This window comes from Pristis pectinata, chromosome 33 (genome assembly GCF_009764475.1).
Source record: "Pristis pectinata isolate sPriPec2 chromosome 33, sPriPec2.1.pri, whole genome shotgun sequence".
In the NCBI taxonomy this organism is placed as follows: domain Eukaryota; kingdom Metazoa; phylum Chordata; class Chondrichthyes; order Rhinopristiformes; family Pristidae; genus Pristis; species Pristis pectinata.
The window spans coordinates 15,764,999-15,789,925 of NC_067437.1; the positions used below are offsets into that span (position 1 = coordinate 15,764,999).

Sequence of the window (24,927 nt, forward strand, 5' to 3'; positions counted from 1 at the left end):
CCATTTAATGTGGTTGTCAAGTATTCCGTACTTCCATTCCACCTTGTGTTTTGTCTATTTACCTGTAATTTCAACACTTCACTAACACTCAGTTAACTTATTGCAGATGATGTGCAAGAGGCTTATAATCTTATCAAAGACCTGGAGCCCACAACACCTCAGGTAGGCAAATTCTGTGACTTGCTGGGTCAGACTACCACCTAAAGATTTGCACAATGGAAATATTAGTATGGCATGTACTAATAGTGAGTGAATAGTTTGAGTAGTAAAATGTACTAATAAAAATGTTTGAACTAGTGGTCTCATTTTAAATAAGTACAGATTTTGTATTGCTTATGAAACAACTGTTTGAGAAAGGACTGTGGCCATATAGCTTTGAGTTTGATGAAACCTAACTTCCAAACACGACTTCACTTCCATGATTCTCTCTGTAACCAAAACTACCATAGAGTTTTAATATTTGCTTCCGCTTGACACCAAACAATGCAAATGTTGTTCATTCAGAGCAAGTGCAACGTACTTCAGCTGCGTTTTTAGATGGGCTTTCTCGTTTACTTTGTGCACTGATTTATGTTGGTTGAAGGCTCAACAACAAGAAAACTGAATAAGAGTAAATGCATTTTACTGGAAATATAAAGGGCCCTGGTGAGACCAGACCTGACATGTTATGTACAGGTCTCTCTAAGTATGGAAGGACAAATTTGCACTGGAGGTAATGCAACAAAAGTTCATCAGATTGATTTGTGGGATGGAGGAATTGTCCTATGAAGAAAATTAAATAAACTGCGCTTATGCTCTCTAGAGTTCAGAAGAATTGAGAGGTGATCTCACTGAAACATGAAATTCTTTCAGGGGCTTCCTACAGTAGATAAAGGAATGTTGTTTCTTCGGGCTGGGCTGTCCAAAACCGGGGTCCCACTCATAAAAGAAATTTAAGCCTAAAATGAAAAGAAATCTTATCACCCAGAGAGTAGTGTATCTTTAGAATTCTCTACCCAAGAGGGCTGTGGAGGCTCAGTCATTGAATATATTCAATGACTGAGCTTGATAACTGTTTGGATATTAAGGAATTATGGGGTTAGTGCAGAAAAGAGGTAAAAGATGAGCCATGATTTCATTGAATTGAGACAAAGGCACAAGTTGACCAATGGCCACCTCCAGTTTCAATTACTTATTCTTATTTCCACCTCTATTCATAGCATCAAATACTCAAGGGATGAGGCAATGATCAATTCCAGCAAACTCGCCCCACGCCATCCATAAGCATTACCAACACCATCAATTTTCTGGGGATTGCCAATGACTAGAAACATAATTGGACTGCTGCATTAATGCTACGGCTAGATAGTCAGTGATGAATGCCATAACTGATGATTACCTAATGCCTTTCTATCAGCAATCGCAAAAGGCAGAAATCAGGAATACTGTCCCATTCTCTAGGTTGTGTAGCTCTAAGAATAAATAAATAAATAAATAGCTTGACACCATCCACAATAAAGCAGTCTGGTATTCAATCCACTTGCTCAAACATTCACTCTCTGCATCAATTGTATCTTGTAGTTGCACTGTTCTACCCACAGGATGCACTGCACAACCTGTTAAGACTGCTGCAACAGTAACTCACAAAGCAGTAACCTGCACTACCTGGAAAGACAAGAGCAGCAGTTAGTATCAAGTCTTCTTTCAGCACACCTTTCAGGCAGTTCATTTCAGATCTGTTCTGAACAATGTTATAGCATTGTTTCCTTTACAAAAATATTTAGCAGTTATGTAGTCTCCGCACTGAAGACTTCGTTAAGTATATGCCCCTATATATATAGTACTGATGTTTAAAAAACAATTGTGCTTAAGTCCCTCTTGTGCCAGCTGTTTGCTCAGTGATGGCATTTAGTAGTCAGCTCATTGATGAGAGATGTAGCTTTATGAGTGAAGTTCAGAGGGATCTAGGTGTTCTAAAGTATGAATCACAAAAGTTAGCAGGCATGTCCAACAAGTGGTTAAGAAGCAGTATTTGGCCTTTATTTCAAAGGGTTTGGGATTAAAGAATAGGGAGTTTTTTTATGTTTGTGCAGTGTGTTGGTGAGGTCAAACTTGGAATACTGTGCACAGTTTTGGTCCTCTTACCTAGTAGCATTGGAGGCATTCCAAAGGAGATTGACCAGGCCAATTCCTGGGATAAAGGGATTGTCCTATCAAGAGAGACTGGATGGTTTTGATCTGTATTCCTTGGAGCTTAGAAGAATTATGCGTGACCTTGTTGGAAGTATCTGAAATCATGTGAATCTGAAACATAGAGGATGGAATTTCAGTTTAAACACATGAAATAAATTGGAGCCAAGGGCTGCTGAGGGAAGAGATGTGGATGGGAAAGTAAGTTTTTGATAGATACCTGATTAAAGCCAAGAAATAAAGCTGAAAGCAATGAAAGTAAACAAAGTAAGACACAAGTTAATTTATTATCAGAAGCAAGAATAGAACTTTTTAAGCTGGATTTTTTTTGAAAGAGAAGCAGCAGTGAATTAAAAAAGGGTGCAAAACAAAAATACCCTGTGTTCTGAAATAATGAATTTCTGATAAGAGGCCATTGAACTGAAATATTGACTCTGTTTCTGTTCTCACATATGCTGTCTGACCTACTCAATATTTCCAGCATTTTCTACTTTTATTTAACATTTCAAACATCCACATAATTTTGCAATGCTGGAAATCACTGTTGCCTAATAGTTCCGAGGTATGAGGTGGTGTCCCCATCATTAACTTGAACAAGTTGAGCAAATCAGTATTTGCTTCAGGAGAAGGCAGTCTGTTCTGGAAGTCCACTCAGATCTGGGAAAAGAACCTTCTCCTAATATCTGACTGAGATCTGGTTCCCTTTAACCATTTAATGGATCAGTGGAACACAGTCTGTTCCCTTCATCATTTTAAAAACCTTGATCAAATCATTCCTAAGTCTGTAACTGTCCCAGCTCTCTTTGCCTATGTTGATAATGAAATGATTCAACATAGGAATCAATCTGAATCATTACCAATAAATGGATGAAAAAGCTAAAGGTAGATACAATCATCAAGTGATGAATATGAGCATTGAGATCAGTTGCCCAACAATGCTGGCTACCATTTCTATTTTGTTAAATTATCCGACATGCCATTAGCTGTATTTGTATTGTGGTTAATGTATTGAACAATTTTGTTCTGATGTTGTCAAGAGAAGTTTGTTTCACACTGCTACAGTACTAGCTCAGTGCCACTAGAGGCTCCATGCTTACAATTTATAATAGCTGAAGTCACAAATCAGAAACATGTGGTCCATTTTTAGCCAGCATGGACAAGATGTCCATGCCAACATCCATTATTAGCTTTCTGTGCCATAAATCTGTATTATTCTATGAGAATAAAGATATTAGGTCCTAACTTGCAGGCTGCCCCCAGTACATTCTCAGTAATGCAAAGACGCATTTCACTGTGTTTTGATATACGTGTGACTAATAAATAAATAGATAAATAGATTTTTTGGATGTTTGAAAGCCTCCATTGTTACACAGTTGTAACAGTAAACAATTAGTTTATGTTAAGTATAAAAAAGTATCTGAACACATCATTTTGTTTCTACATGCCCATTATTTGTTTCAATGATAAATGAGCCTTTGTGTTGGAAACCTTATCCAATCCCATTGCACAAGTTTGAACGTTAACAAAAGACATTAATCCATGGTCTGTATAATACTGTGGCCTTTCCTCTCCACTATTAGGAATATATTCTGAAAGGTGTGGTGAATGCAGCTCTGGGACAGGAACAGGGCTCGGTGAGTTGAGTTTTTCATAAATTGTTGCTGTAGTGCATTGTCAAGTGGACAAAAGATCACATTCATAAATTCCTATCTTTTGATATTATGAAGAGAGTAACTTTGCCTTTTGAGAAATCATAATATATTCGTATGATGAATGTCCATTTGTCTATCTTTGACTGTTCTGAACTACTCCCAATACATAAGGAATCATGGCCCTGATTTTTGAATGTTTTGCAGATCTTTTCAGGTGAGACACAGTACTTCATTTGAAAGTGACAGTACCAGTTTATAAACACCTCAGACACAAATACACAATGAGCCTCCACTACATCACTGACACCTTCTTGTACATAATAGCTTAATCAGAAGATCACAGATTAAAGCCCCAATCTCAGATTTGAGGGAAGATCCAAATTTATGTTTCAGTCTTGAGGGAGGTGCCATCTATTGAAAAGACATTAAACAAAAACTCTGTCCTTTTATTCGTATGTAAAATATCCCAGGGCAGGAGAATTCTCTTCATGTTATGGCCAACACTGTTTTCTTAACTATGTCACTGAAACAAGTCATTTAGTGGTTTTATTGAGCTTAAGTTATTTCTTAAATCTGGCTATGGCAAAACAGTACTACACTTGCATTTTGAGACAGTCTGGGTTTATTTTTACTTATTTCTTCACTTCCATCTACTTGTGAGATCTGACTGATTATTAGTTGGATACCAAATTTGTATGCGTTTGTAGGCAGTTAGAACTCCAACCCTCTTCATCTTGGTCCCATTGGAGGGATGAGAAATTTTCTGATAATAATAAGGCTTCATTCTGGAGAAGATTTCATATTGGAATAATTGTTGCACATTCTGTCTTTTACCTGACTTTGATCAATATCACATGATATGTTTAGATAATATGTCCAGTAACCAAATCAATATCAACCTTGTGAAAACTCCAGTTGACACTCCAGTAATCACAACCTTTTCTGAGAGACATTACCAGATTTCCACTATGCTTTCTGTTCCAGAATGTTTCCTGAGGGTGCTCCTGAATGACCTGGTTCTCTTTTAAAGTTTACTCTGGGTTCTCCCCAGAAGAAATAGATTTTCTACATCCTATCTGTCAAATTCCTTTACCATTTTAAACCCATCAATTAGACTGTATTTTTACCACTGCCTTTTTGGGGACTGTGAGAAATTAACCTCCAACTTCTCACAGTGCAAATCAAGAGGTAACATGAAAGCAGATTATTTACCTCCATACTTCTTTGATTGTGATTCAAACTCCATCCTGCCATAGAGCTATGCTATAGCTACCATCAAGGATAATCAGATAAGTAAGGGTTTCTCCACTGATCCTAGTTGTATCCGGAGTACATGATTAAAGGTCGAGGATGAATCATTATTAATTGAATGGAAAACATATCCTGCTTATCTTACACCATCAGACTAGCTCCTGCCTGTTCCTTGCATTGTTTAGAGTTCAAAAGTGACTTCAGTATGTCAAGCACTTTAGTTTGGTTTGTGATTCTTTCACTTAGAATCATAGAATAACCTAGCGCTGAAGGAGGTGGTGTGGTTCATCATTTATGCACTAGCTATTTCACAGAGCAATCCAGTTACTCCCACTCTCTTGATCTTTCCAAAATCTTTTAATTTTTCTTCTTCATATAATTACCTAATACTCTTGAAACTTTATTTGGCACCCTTTCAAGAATCGCATTCAAAATTCTAACCAGTCCTTCAGTGAAAATGTAGCTTCTGGTTGCTTTGTGATTCATCTTAAATCTCAGCTCTCAGATCATTGTACCTTTTAACTACTGAAAATGTTTTTATTTTATTTTTGTTATCTAAACTCTTCAGGAAGACTCAGTGTTGATCAGAGAGGTGTTTACTTTCATGTACTTGTGTATTAATTCTGTGAAATGGCTATCAACCTATGGATAGTCACTGTCATCCTTGGCCCAAACAATCCTTCACAAAGATTGAGAAAGGAACGCAGAGACCTGAAGCCAATTCAGGATCTTTCAGAACAGTGATCTGGTTTTATGTCACCAGCTTTATTCAGCGTCACACTTATTGATAACGTCTGCACAGAAATTCTGACCAGGTCTCTTCGTTTGTTTGCAGAGGGAGCATCTGAAGATTGCACAGCAATATTTCCAGCTGGTAGGAGGATCCGCCAGCGAATGTGGTATGTACTGGAGTCGTGCAAGTGCAAGCGGGTTAAAACAGATCATGTTATTTAATTGTAATGGGCGCTGCCCCTCACTTCACTGAGTGAGGCGAGATGGAAAATACACAAATTATCAATTGTGGTTTTGTGCTGCAATATTTAAGGCACAGAACCAGAGACAAGTACAAACAGTAAAGAGAAACAGTATTAAATTCCACTGTCTCAGGCAAAATTTATCTTAGAAAAATTCTGACATGAAATAAAGAGCAGGTTCGTGTGCTCATGGTGTAAAACAATTCAACACTCTGTCAAGATATAAGAAAGTGAGGAAATGGCAACAGTAATAGGCCATAAGTAGCCCTTGAGCTTTCTCTGCTATTCGTTAAGATCATGGCCGATCCTGTGCCTCAGCTCCCCTTTCCTGCCTTATGTACATATCCTAGGAAACCCTATTAAACACAGTCTTGAATATCTTCAATAACTGAGCATCCACACCTCCCTGAAACAGGGAATTGCAAAGACTTACAGTCCTATGTTTAAATAAATTTCTCTTCATTTCAGTCCTCCTATCCCAAGACAATCATCTCCTAGTTATAGAATCTGTAGTTAAGGGTTTTCTAAGTACCTCCTACCATGTCCTTAATGATAAATTCCAGTATTTAGCCAACAACAAACTCCGGCTAACTGATACAAAGTTCCCTATTGTTTCTCTCACTCTTTGGTGATATGCAAAAATCACCAAACATAAAACTTACATAATATCTTAAAAATATTTCTTACAATATTGGAATCACAGCCTTAAGCTACCTTGATAATGCAGCTGAAAGTGAGTGGGTTGTTTAAAAACAATTAACATTTTGAGTGTGTGCATCCATCTACCAGCAACTTTAAATTACAGTACTGCAACTGACTTTAAAAAAAAAGTGTGCAGAGTTTATTAGTTATTCTGAGGTACAGTAATCATGTATCAGTTGATATCCTTGAGCCCATCCAAAAAGGTGAATACAGATGGAATTAATTAACTGAAATTTGTTTACATTAATAAAGTTGGTGATGGAGGTGTGGCTAATCTTTGGTGGGGCAAACTTCCAACATGATGTCTTTTTTTAAGGTAGCACAAAAATCTGCTAAATCAGTATGTACGGGGTGATATTTGCATAAAATCCCAGTTTATCCTAGCAGAAACACTTGTCCTATGATTATAAATGGTTATAAATCATTGTACTAGTTATTTCTACTCACCATAGAGTGCTGAGACCAGCATGCTCGCCCATTCTAAGGCAAATATTTGCCTGTGGAGCCAAGGGAATTTTAAGGTGGAGAACGAATCTTTCTGAAAGAACCTTTCCCACAGAGCAGCTTTTAATATGGTACAGGTACTGATTAATGTTGGAAAGTGAACAAATGGATTAGTTTAATTCCAAATCATATTCTTTGCTCATATAGCCTTCCACTCTTACTATAAAATGTCAATTTTACTTTCAGACACCATCCCTGGTCGCCAGTGTATGGCCTCCTGTTTTTTCCTACTGAAACAATTTGAGGATGTTTTAATCTACCTAAACTCTGTCAAGGTAGGTAACATCTTTTTCTTTCACCCAAGCTTTCCACCTTGCCATGACACCATTGGGTGGTGTGCACAAGTCCTTGTGTAAAATCATGTTGGGGTTATGTTACAAGAGTTGTAATCCAAAAGCGTAGACAGATATTTGAAAGTTTGAAATAGTGATAATGCTAATTGCCTTCTGAGTCTGTCAGCAGTTAGTGAAGTCAGAGGCCGGAATGCATGGAATCAGACCAGGTGGTATTTAACAACTAAAGTGACCATATCATGGTAGAAATGTTCCAAGGCACATCACATCCCGACAAGTTTAGGACAAGTGACAAAAACCTCCTCCGAGGTAGATTTTAAGTAATAACTGAGAGATGGAGAGAGAAAGGTACCTAAGAACCAGTCATCATGAAGTTATCAGAAACAAAAAATTAACAAAGTTGTGGAAATAGCATAATGATATGAAAATATCGAAGTTCAACACAGCAGACCATGAGGATCCAGATTTAATTCTAGAAAGTCAATTGGAACTCAGTGCTAGTGGAGTGATCAATGTTAGATCTCAAGTAGAAAAAAATTAAAAAGAGAATGAGTTTTGATAGAATAAGTAAGGGTAAACTAATTCCTGTAGCAGAAGAGCCAGTAGGCAAATTACACCAATTTTAAGTATTTGGCAAAAGAATAGAGGTAAGATAAGAACTCTTCTACATGGATTGAGTTGTGATCAGGAATGCATTGCCTGAAAGAATGTTGGCACACTTATAATATTAAGCAAATTAGATAAATACATTTTAGGAATAAACTCAAGGCTTTTGGAATCAAACAAGAGGACGATAAAGATGAGCAAAATAGATACAAAAGAAATCAGTGGAAGCATTGAATGTAAGATCAAAGAGAAATCTAAAGTAATAGCAGAGGATAATTTGCTCTCAAAAACAGTTGATTTTTAGTTCATTTTGGAAGGATACAATATTAAGAAATCATATTATTATATAACTGTCTTAAGAAACTGACAAAAATCAAATCTCCATGAATTATCAAGGAGAATCTAAGTACGAATAGGCAATTTTTCTACTTGTACTGAGAATGAGATCTTTTTGGAGCACAAAAACTGGATAACCTGTTGAGGGATTGCCATTGCCATTTTAATGATGTGACGGTGTCATGAGCAAAATCCTGTAGTTTGATAGAGGATATCAAAATAGAGAATGCTTCAAACAATTTATTAATTTATAGCAACTGGCTTAATAGTAGCAATGTCACTTGATGTGGATAAATATAAAATAATATGTGTGAACAATGAAACAAAGGATGATGTTTGTTGAACAGTGATCCATATATCTATAAGGGCATCTATGAAACTATAAACACATTGCTAAGCTGTAATTGCAAGGAAAACAAAGAACTGGATTGATAGGAAGCTAAACGTGCAAACATAAAGAGGCTGTACTGGTGCCATATAAAGCATGGATCAGAATATTCATTACATATTATCAGATGAATGACACTGATTTCCTGCCAATTCTTTGAAGTAGATTTCATGGTGATCTTTGCCTGGAGATGTTGCTTTGTAAGAATTCCAACCTTTCAGTGCATCTATCAAAACATAAAACTAAGGATTAAGGGTGGAGTTAGTGGTTTATAGCATATTGTTTTTCTTCCTCTGAGGCTTAGTTTTACTTCAACTCTACAATCATGTAATATAAATTTATATTAGTATGGGGTTAGGCAAAAATTGTTTGGTTAGTTCTACTCATTTTTCAGTCATTAGGACACCACGCAACAAAGCTGCTCTTCACTTGGACAAATTGAAACTAGTAGCCCTCCAGGATAGATCAGATGGATAATGGAAATGTTAACATTTTGAAAATGAGCTGCAGTTCACTGTTGTACCAAAGTGGAAAGAGTTTTGCTCTGCACATGACCAGGCTGTGCTTCGTATGAGAGGGCTTGATGCTGATGCATTGTCCAAACTAAGAAAGTATTCCAGTCACCAGTGCTGTGTCTCCAATTACTAATAGAAAATTTATTTAAAATATTTTTTAAACTAAATACACCAGTTGTGAGTGATTTAATTTATATGTATGTCCCTTTCTTTTATAGAGGAAGTATTGGGCATTGTTTTTTTGACTCTCAGCAAAAGTGGTTTGGGCTAACTTTTAGAGAGTCATAGAGAGATACAGTACCAAAAGAGGCCCTTTGCCCTCTGAATTCAGCCACCCATTTACATTGACACTACATTAGTCCCATTTTTTATTCTTGCCACATTCTCATCACCCAGATTCTACCACTCACCTGCACAATTTACAGTGGCCAATTAACCTACCAATTTAAATGCCTTTGGGATGTGGGAGAAACCCACGTGGCCACGGGGAGAATGTGCAAAATCCACACAGACAGCACCCTAGGGCAGGTTTGACACCAGGTCTCTGGTGCTGTGGGGCAGCTGCTCTACTCTGCGCCACTATGTTGCCGTGTAGTATTTTCCATGTAGTATTTTCCTCTGCTGGAGTAAGAGACCATTACTTTCAGCTAATATATCTGCAGTTGCTGGCAAATGCTACCATGGTACGTGCCTAATAAGAAGCTCATGACAAGGATAAAATGTTCCACTATCATTTGCAGCTGATTTCTATTGATTACAAGTTGAAAAAAGGCATCGATTCCACCAGTTTACGGTGTCTCAACATGTGATCCATGTGCTGGATTTTACCACTGAGTATATATTATGCCTCTCTATGGTATACGAGGAACAGCATTGTGATGAGTCTGCTTGCTTACTGTGGAATGGTATGATGGAGGTGTTGCACACTTGGACACCTTGCTTTCTTCCCCTTTGTAGTACGTAGGAAAAGGGAAGAATCACCATTAGCCTCTCGTATAGATATTGCAGGACTAAAATAGTAGGTCCTTATGGGGGAGGAGGGCAGGGAAAATGTAGCAGATGCTGAAATTTCATTGTAATTGATAACGTATTCCATGATGGGAGGGAAATGTGACCATTCACCTGATTTTCATCAGCATTCAATCTTTAAATGTAAAATTAGAATCACTTAATGTTCCAGAAGACTGTGAATGTTAAAAGGATGTGACAAAGTCTTCCTCTTTTTATTAAACAGAGTTACTTCTATAATGATGACCTCTTTAACTTCAACTATGCACAGGCGAAAGCAGCTGTTGGCAACTTCAAGGAAGCTGAGGAAGTAAGTGTCACTGTTTGTTCAAGTACTTGCGCTATAACATTGACCTTGGGCATCATCTCGCTGAGATGAACATTTAAATCCACACTGGCTGCATTAATTGTAATCCTTGGTGCCAAGACAAGAAAAAGACTTGCATTTTGTTCTGTTGGTTAAGAGGAACACACAACTAAACTGTGAATTCAGGTCTCATTGATTCTCATTCTATGGTTTCATTAGTGTAAGGCAATCCCATGAGCACCCCGTCCAAATTGCCCTCTCCTTCCTTCCCTGACCCATGTCCTTCAACTCAGAAAACCATATTAATTTGGTTGATTACTTTGCTGAACATCTCAGTTCAATCAGCAAGCATAGACCTGAGCTAATATTTTTGCCATTTTATGGCATTAAAACAGCAACGAGGGTCATTCTAATGCTGTATGTGAATGTTGCACAGAATGAGAACTTCAGTTGTGAGGTCTGCAGAAAGTCATTGTCACCTTTCGCAGTGTAATGCCACACTAAAACTGACAGTGTCAATTTCAGTCCAATGTTCCTACTGATATGTTGCAGGGTTCTCTCAGTTGTCATTGCGTAGCCTAGCAGCTGCAATCTTTGCAGTATGTTCTTGGAAAGACATCCCACGATACAAGTAATGTTCTTTCGTCTACAGGGGAGGGTTGCTAATGCAGTCAAAGGACACTTGTGAGATTCTATTGGAGGTCATAGGGGTCACAGATCTCAGCAAGGGTAAACAATGCAGTTTGAAAGAGAACTGCATTTTGAATGTTTTAAATAGCACACTTTCAAAGAAAGTAAAAATTGAAGTTTTGTATGTAAATAAGAACTGCTGTTTTTCCAGACAGAAGATTGAAAATCTCTCTGCAGACTATCAATGCTGGTATTCTGATTTTTTTTTCTCTCTCATTCTGATGCCCCACCCTCACCCCCAACCCCTGCTGGCTGCAATGCATATCTAATGCACCCACTGGGATGTACATGAACTTCTAAGAAAACATTGGCCAATTGTGATGGCCTCCTTGATATACATTCAGAAATATAAATCTGGGAGTTCTCTGGTTTGGATTTTGTACCTCAGCATTTCTGAATATGTTCCTTGAAAGCAGTTGTAAAATATTCAGCTCTGTAAATAAACAATTAACACAGTTTCTTTTAGGTTTATTTCATTGTAAATTACTTCTTCAACTAAAGGAATTTCTGCCACTTTGTTTGCCATTTCGTTAACCAGATGACACCTGCTGTGTTTATCTTGGAGAAAAGAAGCTGGAATTTGCACCCAGATAATGAATGGCCTATTCGTTTATTGAGTATTTTTAGTTTATTTGAACTTCATCTCCTTTTCTAGTGATATTTTCTGAGGCCAAACAAATTGTTCGTATATCTCGTTCATTTTTGACCCCTACATGACTTTTGGAGGACATATTGATTCATCACAAAGACCACCTATTTCCACCTCTTGAAATTTGTCTGCCTGTGCCCCTGCCTCACCTCATCTGTTGTTGAAAGCTTCAACCATTGTCTTTGTTTCCACCAAGCTAGACTATTTTCAAAGCACACTTGGCTTCCACCTACTAATCCAAAACTCTGCAGTCCACATCCTAACTTGCTCCAGTCCTGTTCACCCATCAGTCTTGTACACTTGCTTAAATAACTCACAGGCAAACAGCGCCTCACTTTTAAAATATTTATTGATCTTTTTGTAATCCCATGGATATGCCTTTCCCTTTCTTCTAGCCCTACCTTCTCTAGCCCTACAGTTCTCTGAGATACGTTAATCTAAACCCAGCCTCTTGAGCAATGGTGATTTTAATCATTTTAGCAGCCATGCCTTCAGCTCTGGATTTCCTTCCCTAAACCTCCCCACTTCTATGTGATTGGGTGTCAAATTTTGTTTGATCACACTTCTGTGAAGAAGTACATTTGGCCATTTTACAACCTTAAATATACTATTTAAAAATGTTGATATTGGACTAATGCCAGTCCCCAGCTTTACATTATTCATTAGTTATACAATTAGCTGAACGATGAAGCCCAGCTATATTGTCCAAACATGAATTTATAATTCCCTGTAACTAAATCAGTCTTGCTTTACATCATCTAACCATCCTTTACTGGCTCCTGTGGTTTTTAATATACCTTCCCACAGGCTTCTCCTCTGCCTCCAAGTTCACCCCTTCCCCCCCACTGGCCCACATGTGAAATCCATGACATAGCATTCCTTTTGTTTAGCTTATTTCTTTACCTCGGAACCTAAACCATTGATTTCCATTCTTCCTTAGCTCCAACACTCCATCAGGTTTAACCCTAAACTTGGTCATTGCTGCCAACTATGTTTTCTCCCTCTTTTGAAGTCTGTCAGTAATTGTGGAAGTTGAGTTTTGTTGTTGGCAGTGATTGTTTACCGATAGTACCTAAAGGAGTCTAGGTTTTGTACAAGCATCTTTATTATTAATTAAACTGAACTTGTGGAGTGCTACTACCCCCAATCATGCAGCAACAAACAATCTGTTGGAGCAGCATCTGTAGGGGGAAAGGAATTGTCGACATTTCGGGTCGAAACCCTGCATCAGGACCCGAAATTAAACAAAACGTCGACAATTCCTTTCCCCCACAGATGCTGCTCCAACCCACTGAGTTCCTTCAGCAGATTGTTTGTTGCTCCACATTCCAGCCTCTGCAGTGACTCCTGTTCCCAATCAATGCAGGCTTCTTGTGTAGAACTCTAGATTAATACTTTGTCCTTTTCTTAATTAAAGTGCACGGTTTTCCTTTGTTTCATCTCTTTTGTGAGTGAGCAGAATATTGGCCAGTTTAGTACCTCCTTTTACTAAACATTGGATTTTTTTTACTTGATTCCTCAGGTATTTCAGCTGATTCAGAATGAGAAACTGAAGAATGACTACATTTACCTCAGTTGGCTGGCCCGTTGCTGTAAGTCAAACATCATCTAGCTAAAGCCATGAATTCTAGAGCAATAAAAAAACAAACTGCTGGAGGAATTCAGCGGGTCAGGCAGCTGTGGAGGGAAAGGAATGATTGACGTGTCGATTCAAGAACCTGCATCAGGACTGAGAGCATAGAGGTTGGATAGTCAGTATAATGGGGAAAGGGGGAGGGCTGAGCCAGCGGCTGGTAGATTCCAAAAAATTTCAACATCTGCAGTCTCTTGTGTCTCAATTCCAGAACAGTGCTTTTCAGTTTTGGTACTTAAACACTGCTGCAGTGTTTGTACTTTCATCATCATCTGCATTTGATTGACTGTAACTGGGCCAATCGATAAAATGCTTTCAGAAGCAAGAGACATTCTAGACAACAATAATGCCCAAGTCATGTGAGGGTGAGAGATTGGTTGGAGTGAGGCTGACCTACCAATAAGCATTTTGTATCTTTAGGTAAGTGGTTTATAATTGTCACATATATCGAGATAGAGTGAAAAACTTTTGTTTGCATGTCTTCCACAGATAATTCCATACGTAAGTACATCGTGGTAGTAAAAAGAAATCTATACCCTTGCTGTCTCTGCATTTGTACCACAAAGTATAAATGTTCCTTGATCACCAGAGCTTACTGAGGAAGTCTTTGTAACACAAGGAACATCTCATTTGTGTGATATTGCTGCATATCCCATATCCATTCCGCTATGTTCTGTTTGGTCTTTGCGTCCAAGGGTGGTGCTGACTCAGTTTCAGAAGTTCCTATTCTTTCCATCCTTCACAGATGTCATGAATAAGAAACCACGTCTGGCATGGGAGCTCTACCTGAAGATGGAGACATCTGGAGAGTCTTTCAGCCTCCTACAACTCTTGGCTAATGACTGCTACAAGGTAAATGAAGCAAGCATTTGAAGAGAGGTTGGTGCTCAAGAAACCGCACTAAATTTAGCAAACAGTTTATAAAGCTTCAAGTGATTTGTTTTTTTATTATTGTAGTAGCATTTGCTTATGGCTTCTTGATATTTATATAGTTGCACTCAGTGCAAGTTAATATGTTAACCATGGCTCATTAGGCAGCACCCTGGTCTCTGATCAGAGGTTGTGGATTCAGTTCCCAATCCAGAGATTTGAGCCATTATCCAGGCTGCCATTTTAGTACAGTACTGAGGAAATGCCACACTTTTGAGGGTCTTTCCCATTAGGTGAGAGAAAAGGAACACATGGTACTATTTGCAGAAAAGTACTCTCCATTTCTCCTGTTGGATATTTGTATCTCAGCCAATATCATTGATCATTAAAGGCGCATTGGCGAATTGTCAAAATCGTGCTGATCATGTGTGCAATTAGTCAGCACCTTCATATTGCAGCAGATATGCAGTTAAATATGGCAGATGAAAAATTGCTGTTATAGATTTCCATCCAGCTATGGCTTTGAATGAATGTCTCCTTGGTGGTGGGTTCCCCATTTAAACTTGCAATGGAATAAAATTCTTGCACATGCACTGTTGATGTCAAAAAACGTGTTACAGAAAATTAAGTCACCTCAAGTTTGAGAACACTGGTAAAGGCTGATTACTGCTGCCTCTCTGCCATTGAATGTCAGCTAAGACTGGTATGAAGTCTGATTCCTAAAGAATTTGATTATAGTTAAAATTTGTTTTAATGGTCTTTTTACTTTTGCCTTTATCTCTCTTAATCCAGTGTTTTGATTCCTCTCTTTGTACTTGTTTTGATTGAATTCACCCATTGTCCATTGTTCAAACTTGGTGCTGTTATCCACAAAATCCTTCAAGAAGACGATTGCTTTCCCAGACGGTCACAATATACAGCAATAGTTTGGCTGATACAAATGTCATATTTTAATTTTGCTGATGATACTATATTAGGTGGGTTTGTGTGCACAGAGGAGGGAGTAAAGAGGCTTCAAGGTGATATGGACAAACTGAGTGAGTTGGCAAGAACATGGCAGATGGTGTGTAATGAGGAACATTATGAGGATGTCCATTTTGGTGCAAATAACAAAAGAACAGAGTATTTGTTAAAGGGTGAGAGATTGGTTGGTGTTGATGTTCAAAGGGAGCCGGATATATTTCTATACACATCACTAAAGGCCGACATGCAGGTGCAGCCGGCGACTAAGAGGGTAAATGGTTTGCTAGTCTTTATTATGAGAGAGTTTGATTACAGGAGTAAGGAAGTCTTATTGCAATTGTATAAGGTCTTGGTGAGACTGCATTTGGAGTTTTGTGTACCATTTTGGTCTCATAGTTGCCATCGAAGGACTGCAGCGAAAGTTCACTGGAGCTGTCACAGGGATGGTGGGTTTGCTGTATGAGGAGAAAATGATTAGACAGACTATTCTTTTAGAGTTTAGAAGGATGAAAGGTGATCTCATGGAAAATTGCCAAATTCTTAAAGGGTTTCACAGACTGGATGCAGGGAGGATGTTACCCTTACTGAGGTCTAGGACTGGGGGCAAGGTTTGAGAATAATGGGTAGACTGTTTAAGACTGAAGTGAGTAGAAACTTCTTTGCTAAGATGGTGGTGAACCTTTGGGATTATTGATGCCCAATGACTAGCAGCTCATTATCTCCATTCAAAACACAGATCAATAGATTTCTGGGCATTAATATCATCAAGGGATATTGGAATTGTGTTGGAAAATGGCACTGAGGAGGAAAATCAGCCACGATCTTCATGAAAGTCGGAGGGCTATACGTCCTTCTCCTCCTCCTATTTCTTAAGTTTATCCCACAAAAACAGGTCATCTAGTTCATTGTGATTTTGTCAGCTCTTATAGAGTAACCCAAACAAATAGCTCCTGCTTTTCACAAAGATACATGGCCCTGTAGTTGCCTCTCCTAGCATTTGTCTATTCTTTTGAAAACTACAGTGGTCTTTTTCCCAACTGGTCTCTGTGGCCAAGAATTCAACAACACCTGGATAAAGAATTTTTTTCTAGCCCCTCTCCACACTCCCAGTGTCAATTTTAAATTGATGACCTTCATTACTGACTCCCTAGCTGGAAGAACGAATTGTTTCCTATTCACTCGTCAAAATCTTTTATGTCTTTGTATTCAAATCCTCTTGGTCTTGTTCATTGCAATGGAAGTTTCCTCAGTATCAAGTCACATGGAAGATATTGGAATAGAGGTTGTGTGGGATGGCAGTAGAGAGGGGAACAGAGGGTGCAAGGTGAGCTGAGTGAGCTGGAGGGCAGAAGTTGTGTGGAGACACCAGAAAAGACCAGCTGGACAGAATCACCTGCTTGTATATTAGATTATTTATAATTTCATGTATCTAGATGCAGGATTCTAGCACTGAAAAGCAAACACTGGAAATATTGATACAACTCCTTAAGAGCTTCCTCCCACTCTAATTGCCTAAACTGCCCCCTATTCGTCAACCTCAGTGCCCTAAATCCCTCATTAAAATAGCTGATGCAGACAAGATGGTCAAAATTACTGAAAAGTATATTAACTTTTTATTAATAATGCTAATTTGCAATAGTCTTTAAGCTCCCTGAGGAAGCAATTGTTTCCTATTCACTCGTCAAAATCTTTTGTACCTTTGTATTCAAATCTTCTTGGTCTCTGTCACACCCTAAATTGAGGATAAGTGGCCCCTACCCTCACCCCACTCTAGTACTGGGAGCAGATCCTATCAGCTATTGATTTTCCCTCTCCTGTAGGGCAAGCAGACTTCCTGAAAGCTCCACAGGCAGTCCATCAAGTCCACCATTTTTGCCACTCTCTAACAGTCGCTGATGCTGAATGAAGCCCACATGCACCCATCCTTCTGTGTACTGTCCCGGCACTCCTGCCAGTATCTCTCTGCTTACTCTCAAGAGACGTGGTGTGAGGGAGTGAGCGGAGTAGCTCTCAGCACTAATGGCCTGGGCCGGAAAAAACTGCAGAATTCACAACTTCTACAACTTCACTTTAACATTACAAATCAAATCAAATAATGACCACTGTTAGACTTCTCATGATCCTTTCATTACACCTTCTCCATTTTTATTTATTCGGGTGTTGTTTAAAAATTGATTACTTCCTAATGAAAATTTCAATCCATAGTGGAGACCCCAGCTTGCATCACTTGTGGGTGTCATACTTTGGCTCTGAGTCCACTGCTGCCAACAAAATTCACTGATTTTCCTGACCCATTATGTATTTATTTTTGTTAGCCAAGGGAGGAAAGTAATTTGGAGCAATAACTACATCAGGACTTTGTTTAGCACCTTTAACGTTGCAAGACGTTCCATGGCACTTCACATAGGTATTAGCAAACAAAATTTAACACCAGTACGCAAAGTAAAAATGATCAAAAGCTTGGTGCATTTTAAAGGAGAAAAGAGATCTGAAAGAAGAGTTCCATACCTGGTCACCTGGATTCATCCTATCAGAGATGTTCCCCCTTCCCCACCCTCCCTGCCACTTTACAAAATGTTGTGTTCTTTTCAGTTTTACAAAGAGCCATTGACCTGAAGCATTGACTCTGTTTCTCTTCCCACTGATGCGGCCTGACCTGCTGAGAATTTCCAGCGATTTCTGTTTTAGTTTTAGATTTCCAGCATCTGCAGTTATTTTGTTTTCAGTTCCATACCTTGGGGCCTCATTAGCTGAAGATACAGCTATTACTGGTGAGCAATTCATATCAGTGATGCTCAAAAGGCCTGAATTATAGAAGCATAGATATCTCAAGGGTTTTAGGTGTGGAGAGAGTTAGAAAGATGATGGGAGTTCGGAGCAGTTAAGTTACCAGACTAATGATTCAGAGAGCTGGACTGATGATCCAGAGACCCAAGTTCAAACTGCAGCATGGCTGTTGTTGAATTTAAATGTGGTTAATAGTCATTAAAAGCCATCTAGTTTACTCATGTCCTTCAGGGGAGGAAATCTGCCATTCTTTCCCAGTCTCACTTTTATGAGACTCCAGGCCCACACTGTTGTCACCCCTCTGTCCTGCACGTAGGCAATGGCATCTCTGAACAGCACAAGGCTGTCGAAGATTTTCCTGCTTTGTCCCACCTTTGTGTATGGCTACATCAGGGTGTGCTTGGAACCAAAGTACATGGGCACCAGGTATTGCTATGTACTGAGGTTCTACCTGTCCCCAGTGTTGGAAAGGATGAACCTGGCCCCATTGCCATGCTGTCAGTTGGACATTGCCACACTACTTGTCCTTCATGGGAAAAGTTCTTTCAGAAAAACATCCTTGACCACAAGTCCATCAGGCAGTGGTCAGAACGGAACATCCTGCAGGCACTGGGAGACGGAGACAAAGACACGATGGATCCTGTGGGTGGTTTCCTGAGAAGACTATCCAAATTATCTGGCAGAATGCCCCATCACTAGAACTCACCAACGAGGCCTTACTTGGCTGACGTGAGAGGGGCCCTCCCTGTCAGATCCTTCCTGTACAGTCAGAATCTCACTCCCAATGCACGCTGTTCTTGGGACGGTTGTGATGAACATGAGATGGGTCACCCACCTCTTTGCAAACTGTGTATTTGCAAAGAAGGTCTGGAGAAGGATACAAGGTGCTTTGTTGCAGGTCATCCCAAGCAGCTGCATCACAGAGGACTCTCTGATCTATGGGCTGTTTCCAGGGATGCATACTGAGACAAACATCAAATGCTGCTGTAAGATCATCAACTAAGTGAAAGACACTCTGGTCTGCCCAAAACTTGTTGGTCTTCCAGTACAATGAGATGTATGTAAGGAAATACTGCCGACTGGCACATTCTAGCTGCAGGAGTACGTGCTGAGGGACGCACTGAAGCTCAGTGGAGCCAATGCACAGGCTCTGTGGGGGCAGGACTGCAGACCAGGGTCCTTCTGCCACAATATATTGAGGGGCTAAGTCTGGAGTAACAACCTCTCAAACACTTGAAGTTTGTATCACCCTAGGAGGCCACATGGGTGGCAATGGTGCTGTGTACACAGAATATGCAAACACCACCAGTGTATAGAACCAATAAACTGAACAACAATAAGAATGTAAAGAGAGGCATGCACTGTGTTTTTTGTATTTATATATTTTTATGAATAAAGTTTATTTTTGAAATAATATGAATAAAGTACTGAGTGACTCACCTCCGGACACTATCATCTCGTTCCACCATCTACAAGGAATGAGTCTGCAGCCTGATGGGACACTCCCGCTTGCAGGATGAGTGCAGCTCTAACAACTCTCAAGGTTTCCCCCAGCTGCTCCAGTTTCCTCCCACATCCCAAAGATGTGGAACGTAGGAAACAAGAGAAAAAATTATTAGAATATAGTCGTTCAAGGTAACAATATCAAGAATAAAGTCAGAAGAAGAGTTAAAGCAGGACTGGAATCAGGCAGTGTTACGTAGCTGGAAATAGATGATCGTGTGGGCACAAAAATTTGGTCGGAAGGTTATCGCAAAATCTGAGTTCACTGGAGTGGGAGGACACTGGCACAAACCAGTTAAGCCAAATGACCAGTTTCTGTGATGTTAATTCCATGGTGTCTAGGAAGTTTGTATCATCCTAGGAGGCTCCTCCCTTACCATTTCTTAAAAATAACTTTTAATGTGTACAGTGGGACTTCGAAATAATGAAACGTAAATAGTGAATCTCCAGATTTCAATAGTTGTATTTTTTTTCAGATGGGACAGTTCTACTACGCTGCCAAAGCTTTTGATGTCCTTGAGCGCCTGGATCCAAATCCGGAATATTGGGAGGGGAAGCGGGGAGCTTGTGTTGGTATCTTCCAAATGATCCTTGCAGGCCGTGAACCAAAGTATGTATGAGTATAAATAGCTAGACATTAAATATTGAACTCTAACTTGGCATTCATTCTGTTAAAAATTATCAGGAATTGAAATACTAGCCCATGTGTTTTATCAGAAGGTACACAGAATTATAGAAATTTATGACAGAAGGAGGCTGCTCAGCACATCATGGTCGATGTTGGCCATAGATGGAATTCAGGTTAAATCCACTTACCAACGTTGGTCCGTAGCTGGAAGGTACTTTTAAATGTGGTGAGGATCTGTCTCCATCACCTTTTCAGACAGTGATCTGAAACATCCACAACTTGAGTAAAATGTTTTTTTTTTCCTCTCAATTTCTCTCTAACCCTTCTACCAATTAACTTTACTCCCTCGTAGTGGCCTTGCTGGTGAGGGAAATAGACACTGTTTTGTTGGCACTCTGCAGGTCTCTCCAGAGTTAATAAAATTAGATCTTTTCCTCAGTCACTGTTGCAATGAAAACAACTTCTGATAACTGTAGTTCTTCAGTCCTGACAACATCCTTGTAACTCTCTTTTGCAGTCTCTCTAATGTTATCACATCCTGTCGTGTGGTGACCAGAACTGTACACAATACTCCAGCTCAGACTTGAATGCTTTTTCTGGAGTTCTGTCATGACCTCCCCACTGTTGTATTCTACACCTCGGCCATAAAGCCAAGTATTCCAAATAGTGTTACAACTACATTGTGTGTTTGTAATGTTACCTTCAGGAACTTATGGACATTCAATGCCAGATTCCCCTGTTCCTCTACAGTTATTAGTATCTGATACTTATTATATATATTCCCATTGTTTGTCTTTGAATTTCATTTGCCACTTATGCCCTCCTAACCAGTCCATTGATTTCTTCTTTGTAACATTGAACTTTCTTTCTTTCTATCAACCACATTACAATTTGATATTATCAGCAACTTTGGGCCTTGTGCTGAGCATTGCAGAATCCCATTGGCATGCATCTCTCCAATCAAAGATTTCCTGTCAACCATTACCTTTTGCTTTCTGCCACCGAGCTAATTTTTAATCCGAATTCCCATTTTCCCATGGTCTTGTGTAAGGGACTGAGGCAAATGGTCAAAGAGTCATACAGTACAGAACAGGCACCTTTGGCCCACCACTTCCCCACCGACCATTCACTTACATTAATCCCTTTATTATTTTTGCTACATCTAATCAGCTCCCCCCAGATTGCATACTGCATTAATCAGATGCCTTGTGTATAATGATTGCCAGGTTGATGGTATGGTGTACAATGCAAACTCCTGTCAGTCCTCTTTAAAGGTGAATGATTGAAATTAATTATGGTTCTCTCCAGCATGCTTTGGTTTCAAGTTATAGAATCATATAGCCATACAAGAGGCCATTCAGCCCTTTGTGCAATTCAATGAATCATCTTGCTCTGCATTTCCTGTATCCATGGAATTATCTCCTTTCCAATTTTATATATCCAACCCCCTTTTAAAAGTTACCACTGAATCTGCTCGCCATTTTTCCAAGCTACAAGTCCTGGATCATTATATTGTGCTGTTTTTTTAAAAAATCACTTTTTTCCCCCTGAATTTTTTTGCCAATTATCTTAAAACCGTGTCCTCTATTACTGGAAAATGCTGAAAATATTCAGCAGGTAAAGCTGAATCTGGTGGGAAGGGAAACAGACGTCAGAAATGAAAAGGAGACAAAAGAAGCTTGTAAATCTGCAGGGGACCGTGAGGGAGGGGTGTTCTGTGATAGGGTAAAATCGGGGTGACCATGGGAATAAGCTGTAAACGAGGTTCTGATGCAGGGTTTTGATCTGAAACGTTGACCATTTCTTCACCCCCCCCCCCCCCCCATGAATGTTGCTTGACCCGCTGAGTTCCTCCAGCAGATTGCTTGTTGCTGTAAACAAAGTAATCTCGTCAATGAGTGAATGGAGCAGTTAGAGAGCGAGAACATAGACAAAAGAATGTGAAAGTTACAAAATGTAGGGTAAGAAGACATGCTCAGCTGGACAGTCTGGGCATGTCCTCCGCTCCCAGAAAAAAAAAGAAAACAAACAAGTTAATATTGCACATGGATGACTGATACAGACTGAGAAATCAGGTTATCTGAAGTTGTAGAATTTAATATCAGGTCCAGAAGGCTGCATGGTGCCCAGACGGAAAATAAGGTGCTGTTCCTCAAGCTTGTGTTGGACTTCACTGGGACAGTCCAGGAAGCCATTGACTGATAGATCAGAGTAGAAGTGGGATGGAGAATTAAAGTGCCAGGCAACGTGAAGCTCAGGATCATCCCTGCAGACTGAACACAGGTGTTCTGCAAAGCAATCATTCATTCTGCATTTGGTTTCTCCAGTGTAGAGGACACTACATTGTGAACACCAAAGCAGTTCACTAGATTGGAAGAAGTGCAAGTGAATCGCTCCTTCACCTGGAAAGTTTGTTTGGGTCCCGGGATGGTGGAAAAGTAAGAGGTGAAAGGGCAGGTGTTGCATCGCCTACAGTTGCAAGGGGAAATGCTAAAAGAAGAAGGGTGGTTAATAGAAAAGGAAGGGTGGACCAGGGAGTCCGAAGGGAACAGTCCCAGCAAAATACTGAAAGGGAGGAGAAGGGAAGATGTGTCTGGTAGTGAAATCTCATTGAAGGTGGCCAGATTTGTGGAGAATGATCTGTTGAATGCAGAGGCTGGTAGAGTGGAAGGTGAGGCCCAGGGGAAGTCTATCCTTGTTCTGTCCCAGAGAAGAGGGGGTGAGAGCAGAGGTGCAGGAAATGGATGAGATGCAGTCAAAGGCTTTGTTAACAATGGTAGTGAGAAAGCCACGGTTCAGTAAGAAAGAAGAAATCTCAGAGGCACCTCTGCAGAGCACAATGGAGACTGAGGAACTGGGAGAATAGAATAGGGAGAGACGGAATGGGATGAAGAGTAGTCAAGATAGCTGTGGAATCAGTAGGCTTGCAATGGATGTTAGTTGTTAGCCTATCTGCTGAGATGTAGTCCAAGTGATCCGGGAAAGGAAGTGTCAGAAGCAACACACACAAAATGCTGGAGGAACTCAGCAGGTCAGGTAGCATCTATGGAAGGAAATAAACAGTTGACATTTTGAGTCGAGACCCTTCATCAAGGAAGTTTCAGAGATTGACCATGTGCAGGTGAGGGCCAGGTGGAATTTGGAAGCAAAAATACTTAAACTGTTGAGCTCTGCATGAGAGAAACCTATTGACTCCCACAGTTATCCCAATGATTCTTGTAAGGACTCTCCCAGTTCCTCCATCTCTGTCATATTCCTTTGACCTGGATGGTGTGGTTAGATGCTCACTTTGTGGGATGATCATTGCCTGACACATGTGTGCCATGATTGTTACTTCCAACTATCAGCCCATGCCTGAATTATGTAGGTTTTGCTCCTTGCAGGCATGGGTTGCTTCATTTTCTGAAGAATTGCAAATGGAATTGAACATTATGCAATCATCAGTGAACAATCTCCGCTCAGGAAGTTCGCTAATGAAGTAGCTCAACGTGGATGGACCTACAATATTTACATAGGAGTTCTGTGGAAATGTGCAGTGGCTGAGATGACTCACCTCCAACAAACACTTCCATCTTTCTTTGTTTGAGGTATAACTCCAACCAGTGAACAGTTTGCCCCTTAAATTCTATTGACCAGTTATACCAGGGCTCCTTGATGCACCAGATTGTCCAATACTGCCCTAATCCCAGCATATCTCATCTTTCCACATAACTGTAAATCCTTATCCTGGTATCATTTTGGTGAATCTGAACCCTCTCCATGATCTTAATATTCTTCTTGAAGTCTAGGATCTAGAGTTGGACACAATTTAGATAAGACCTCACCAGAGACTTAAAGATTTAGAATCTTTTGTAAACTTCATTTCTTTTGTACTCACAGTATAAGAAATATTTTGTCTGTGTGACACAGAATTCCCCTCATTGCCATTTAGTTGACATTGCCTTTCAGTTTTCCTCCCTGACCCTGAATGCATCAGTTCATGCTACTTTATTAAACTTAATCTACAACATGTCTGACTGTTTCACAAACCCATGTCCTCCTGAAGTCTGCTACATTATTTGTTATATTCCAAACCATGCTCAATCGCATATCATTAATGTTTTAGAGTAGTAGCCCACGACCAATTCCTTGCGGAGACAGTCCTGCATTTATCTGCTCCTCCCTACCCCCACAACTCCTGTCTGATGAAGATGTATTCACCAGCCATTCTCTGCTGTCTGCCTTTTGGCCTGTTCCGCATTCACATTGCCACTGTCCTGGCTTATCTCATCCAATGAGTTTCAATCAAATTCATAGATAAATGTTATGGAACTTCATCCAAAGTATTTTAAAAGGCAATATACACCCATGGAAACACATGTACACCTGAAAATGCTGGCAACATCTGTGGAAACAGAACCGAGTTAACCTTTGAAGTTTGACCTGCAATTTCCAGCATTTTCTGCTTTACTGCAGATGCTAGAATTCTGAAGTATTTTGCTTCGGATATACCGACCCTT

At 39.7% G+C, this 24,927-nt stretch overlaps 1 protein-coding gene across 1 annotated transcript in view; it reads left to right on the top strand.

Moving 5' to 3' along the window:
- ttc26 (tetratricopeptide repeat domain 26) overlaps positions 1-24,927 on the top strand; it is a 54,834-nt gene that overhangs the window by 24,278 nt on the left and 5,629 nt on the right. Inside the window, 8 exon segments of the mRNA XM_052043251.1 lie at positions 107-162; positions 3,750-3,803; positions 5,908-5,971; positions 7,439-7,527; positions 10,625-10,708; positions 13,567-13,636; positions 14,423-14,529; positions 20,277-20,410. Of these exon segments, the coding sequence (XP_051899211.1) occupies positions 107-162; positions 3,750-3,803; positions 5,908-5,971; positions 7,439-7,527; positions 10,625-10,708; positions 13,567-13,636; positions 14,423-14,529; positions 20,277-20,410 (658 nt within the window).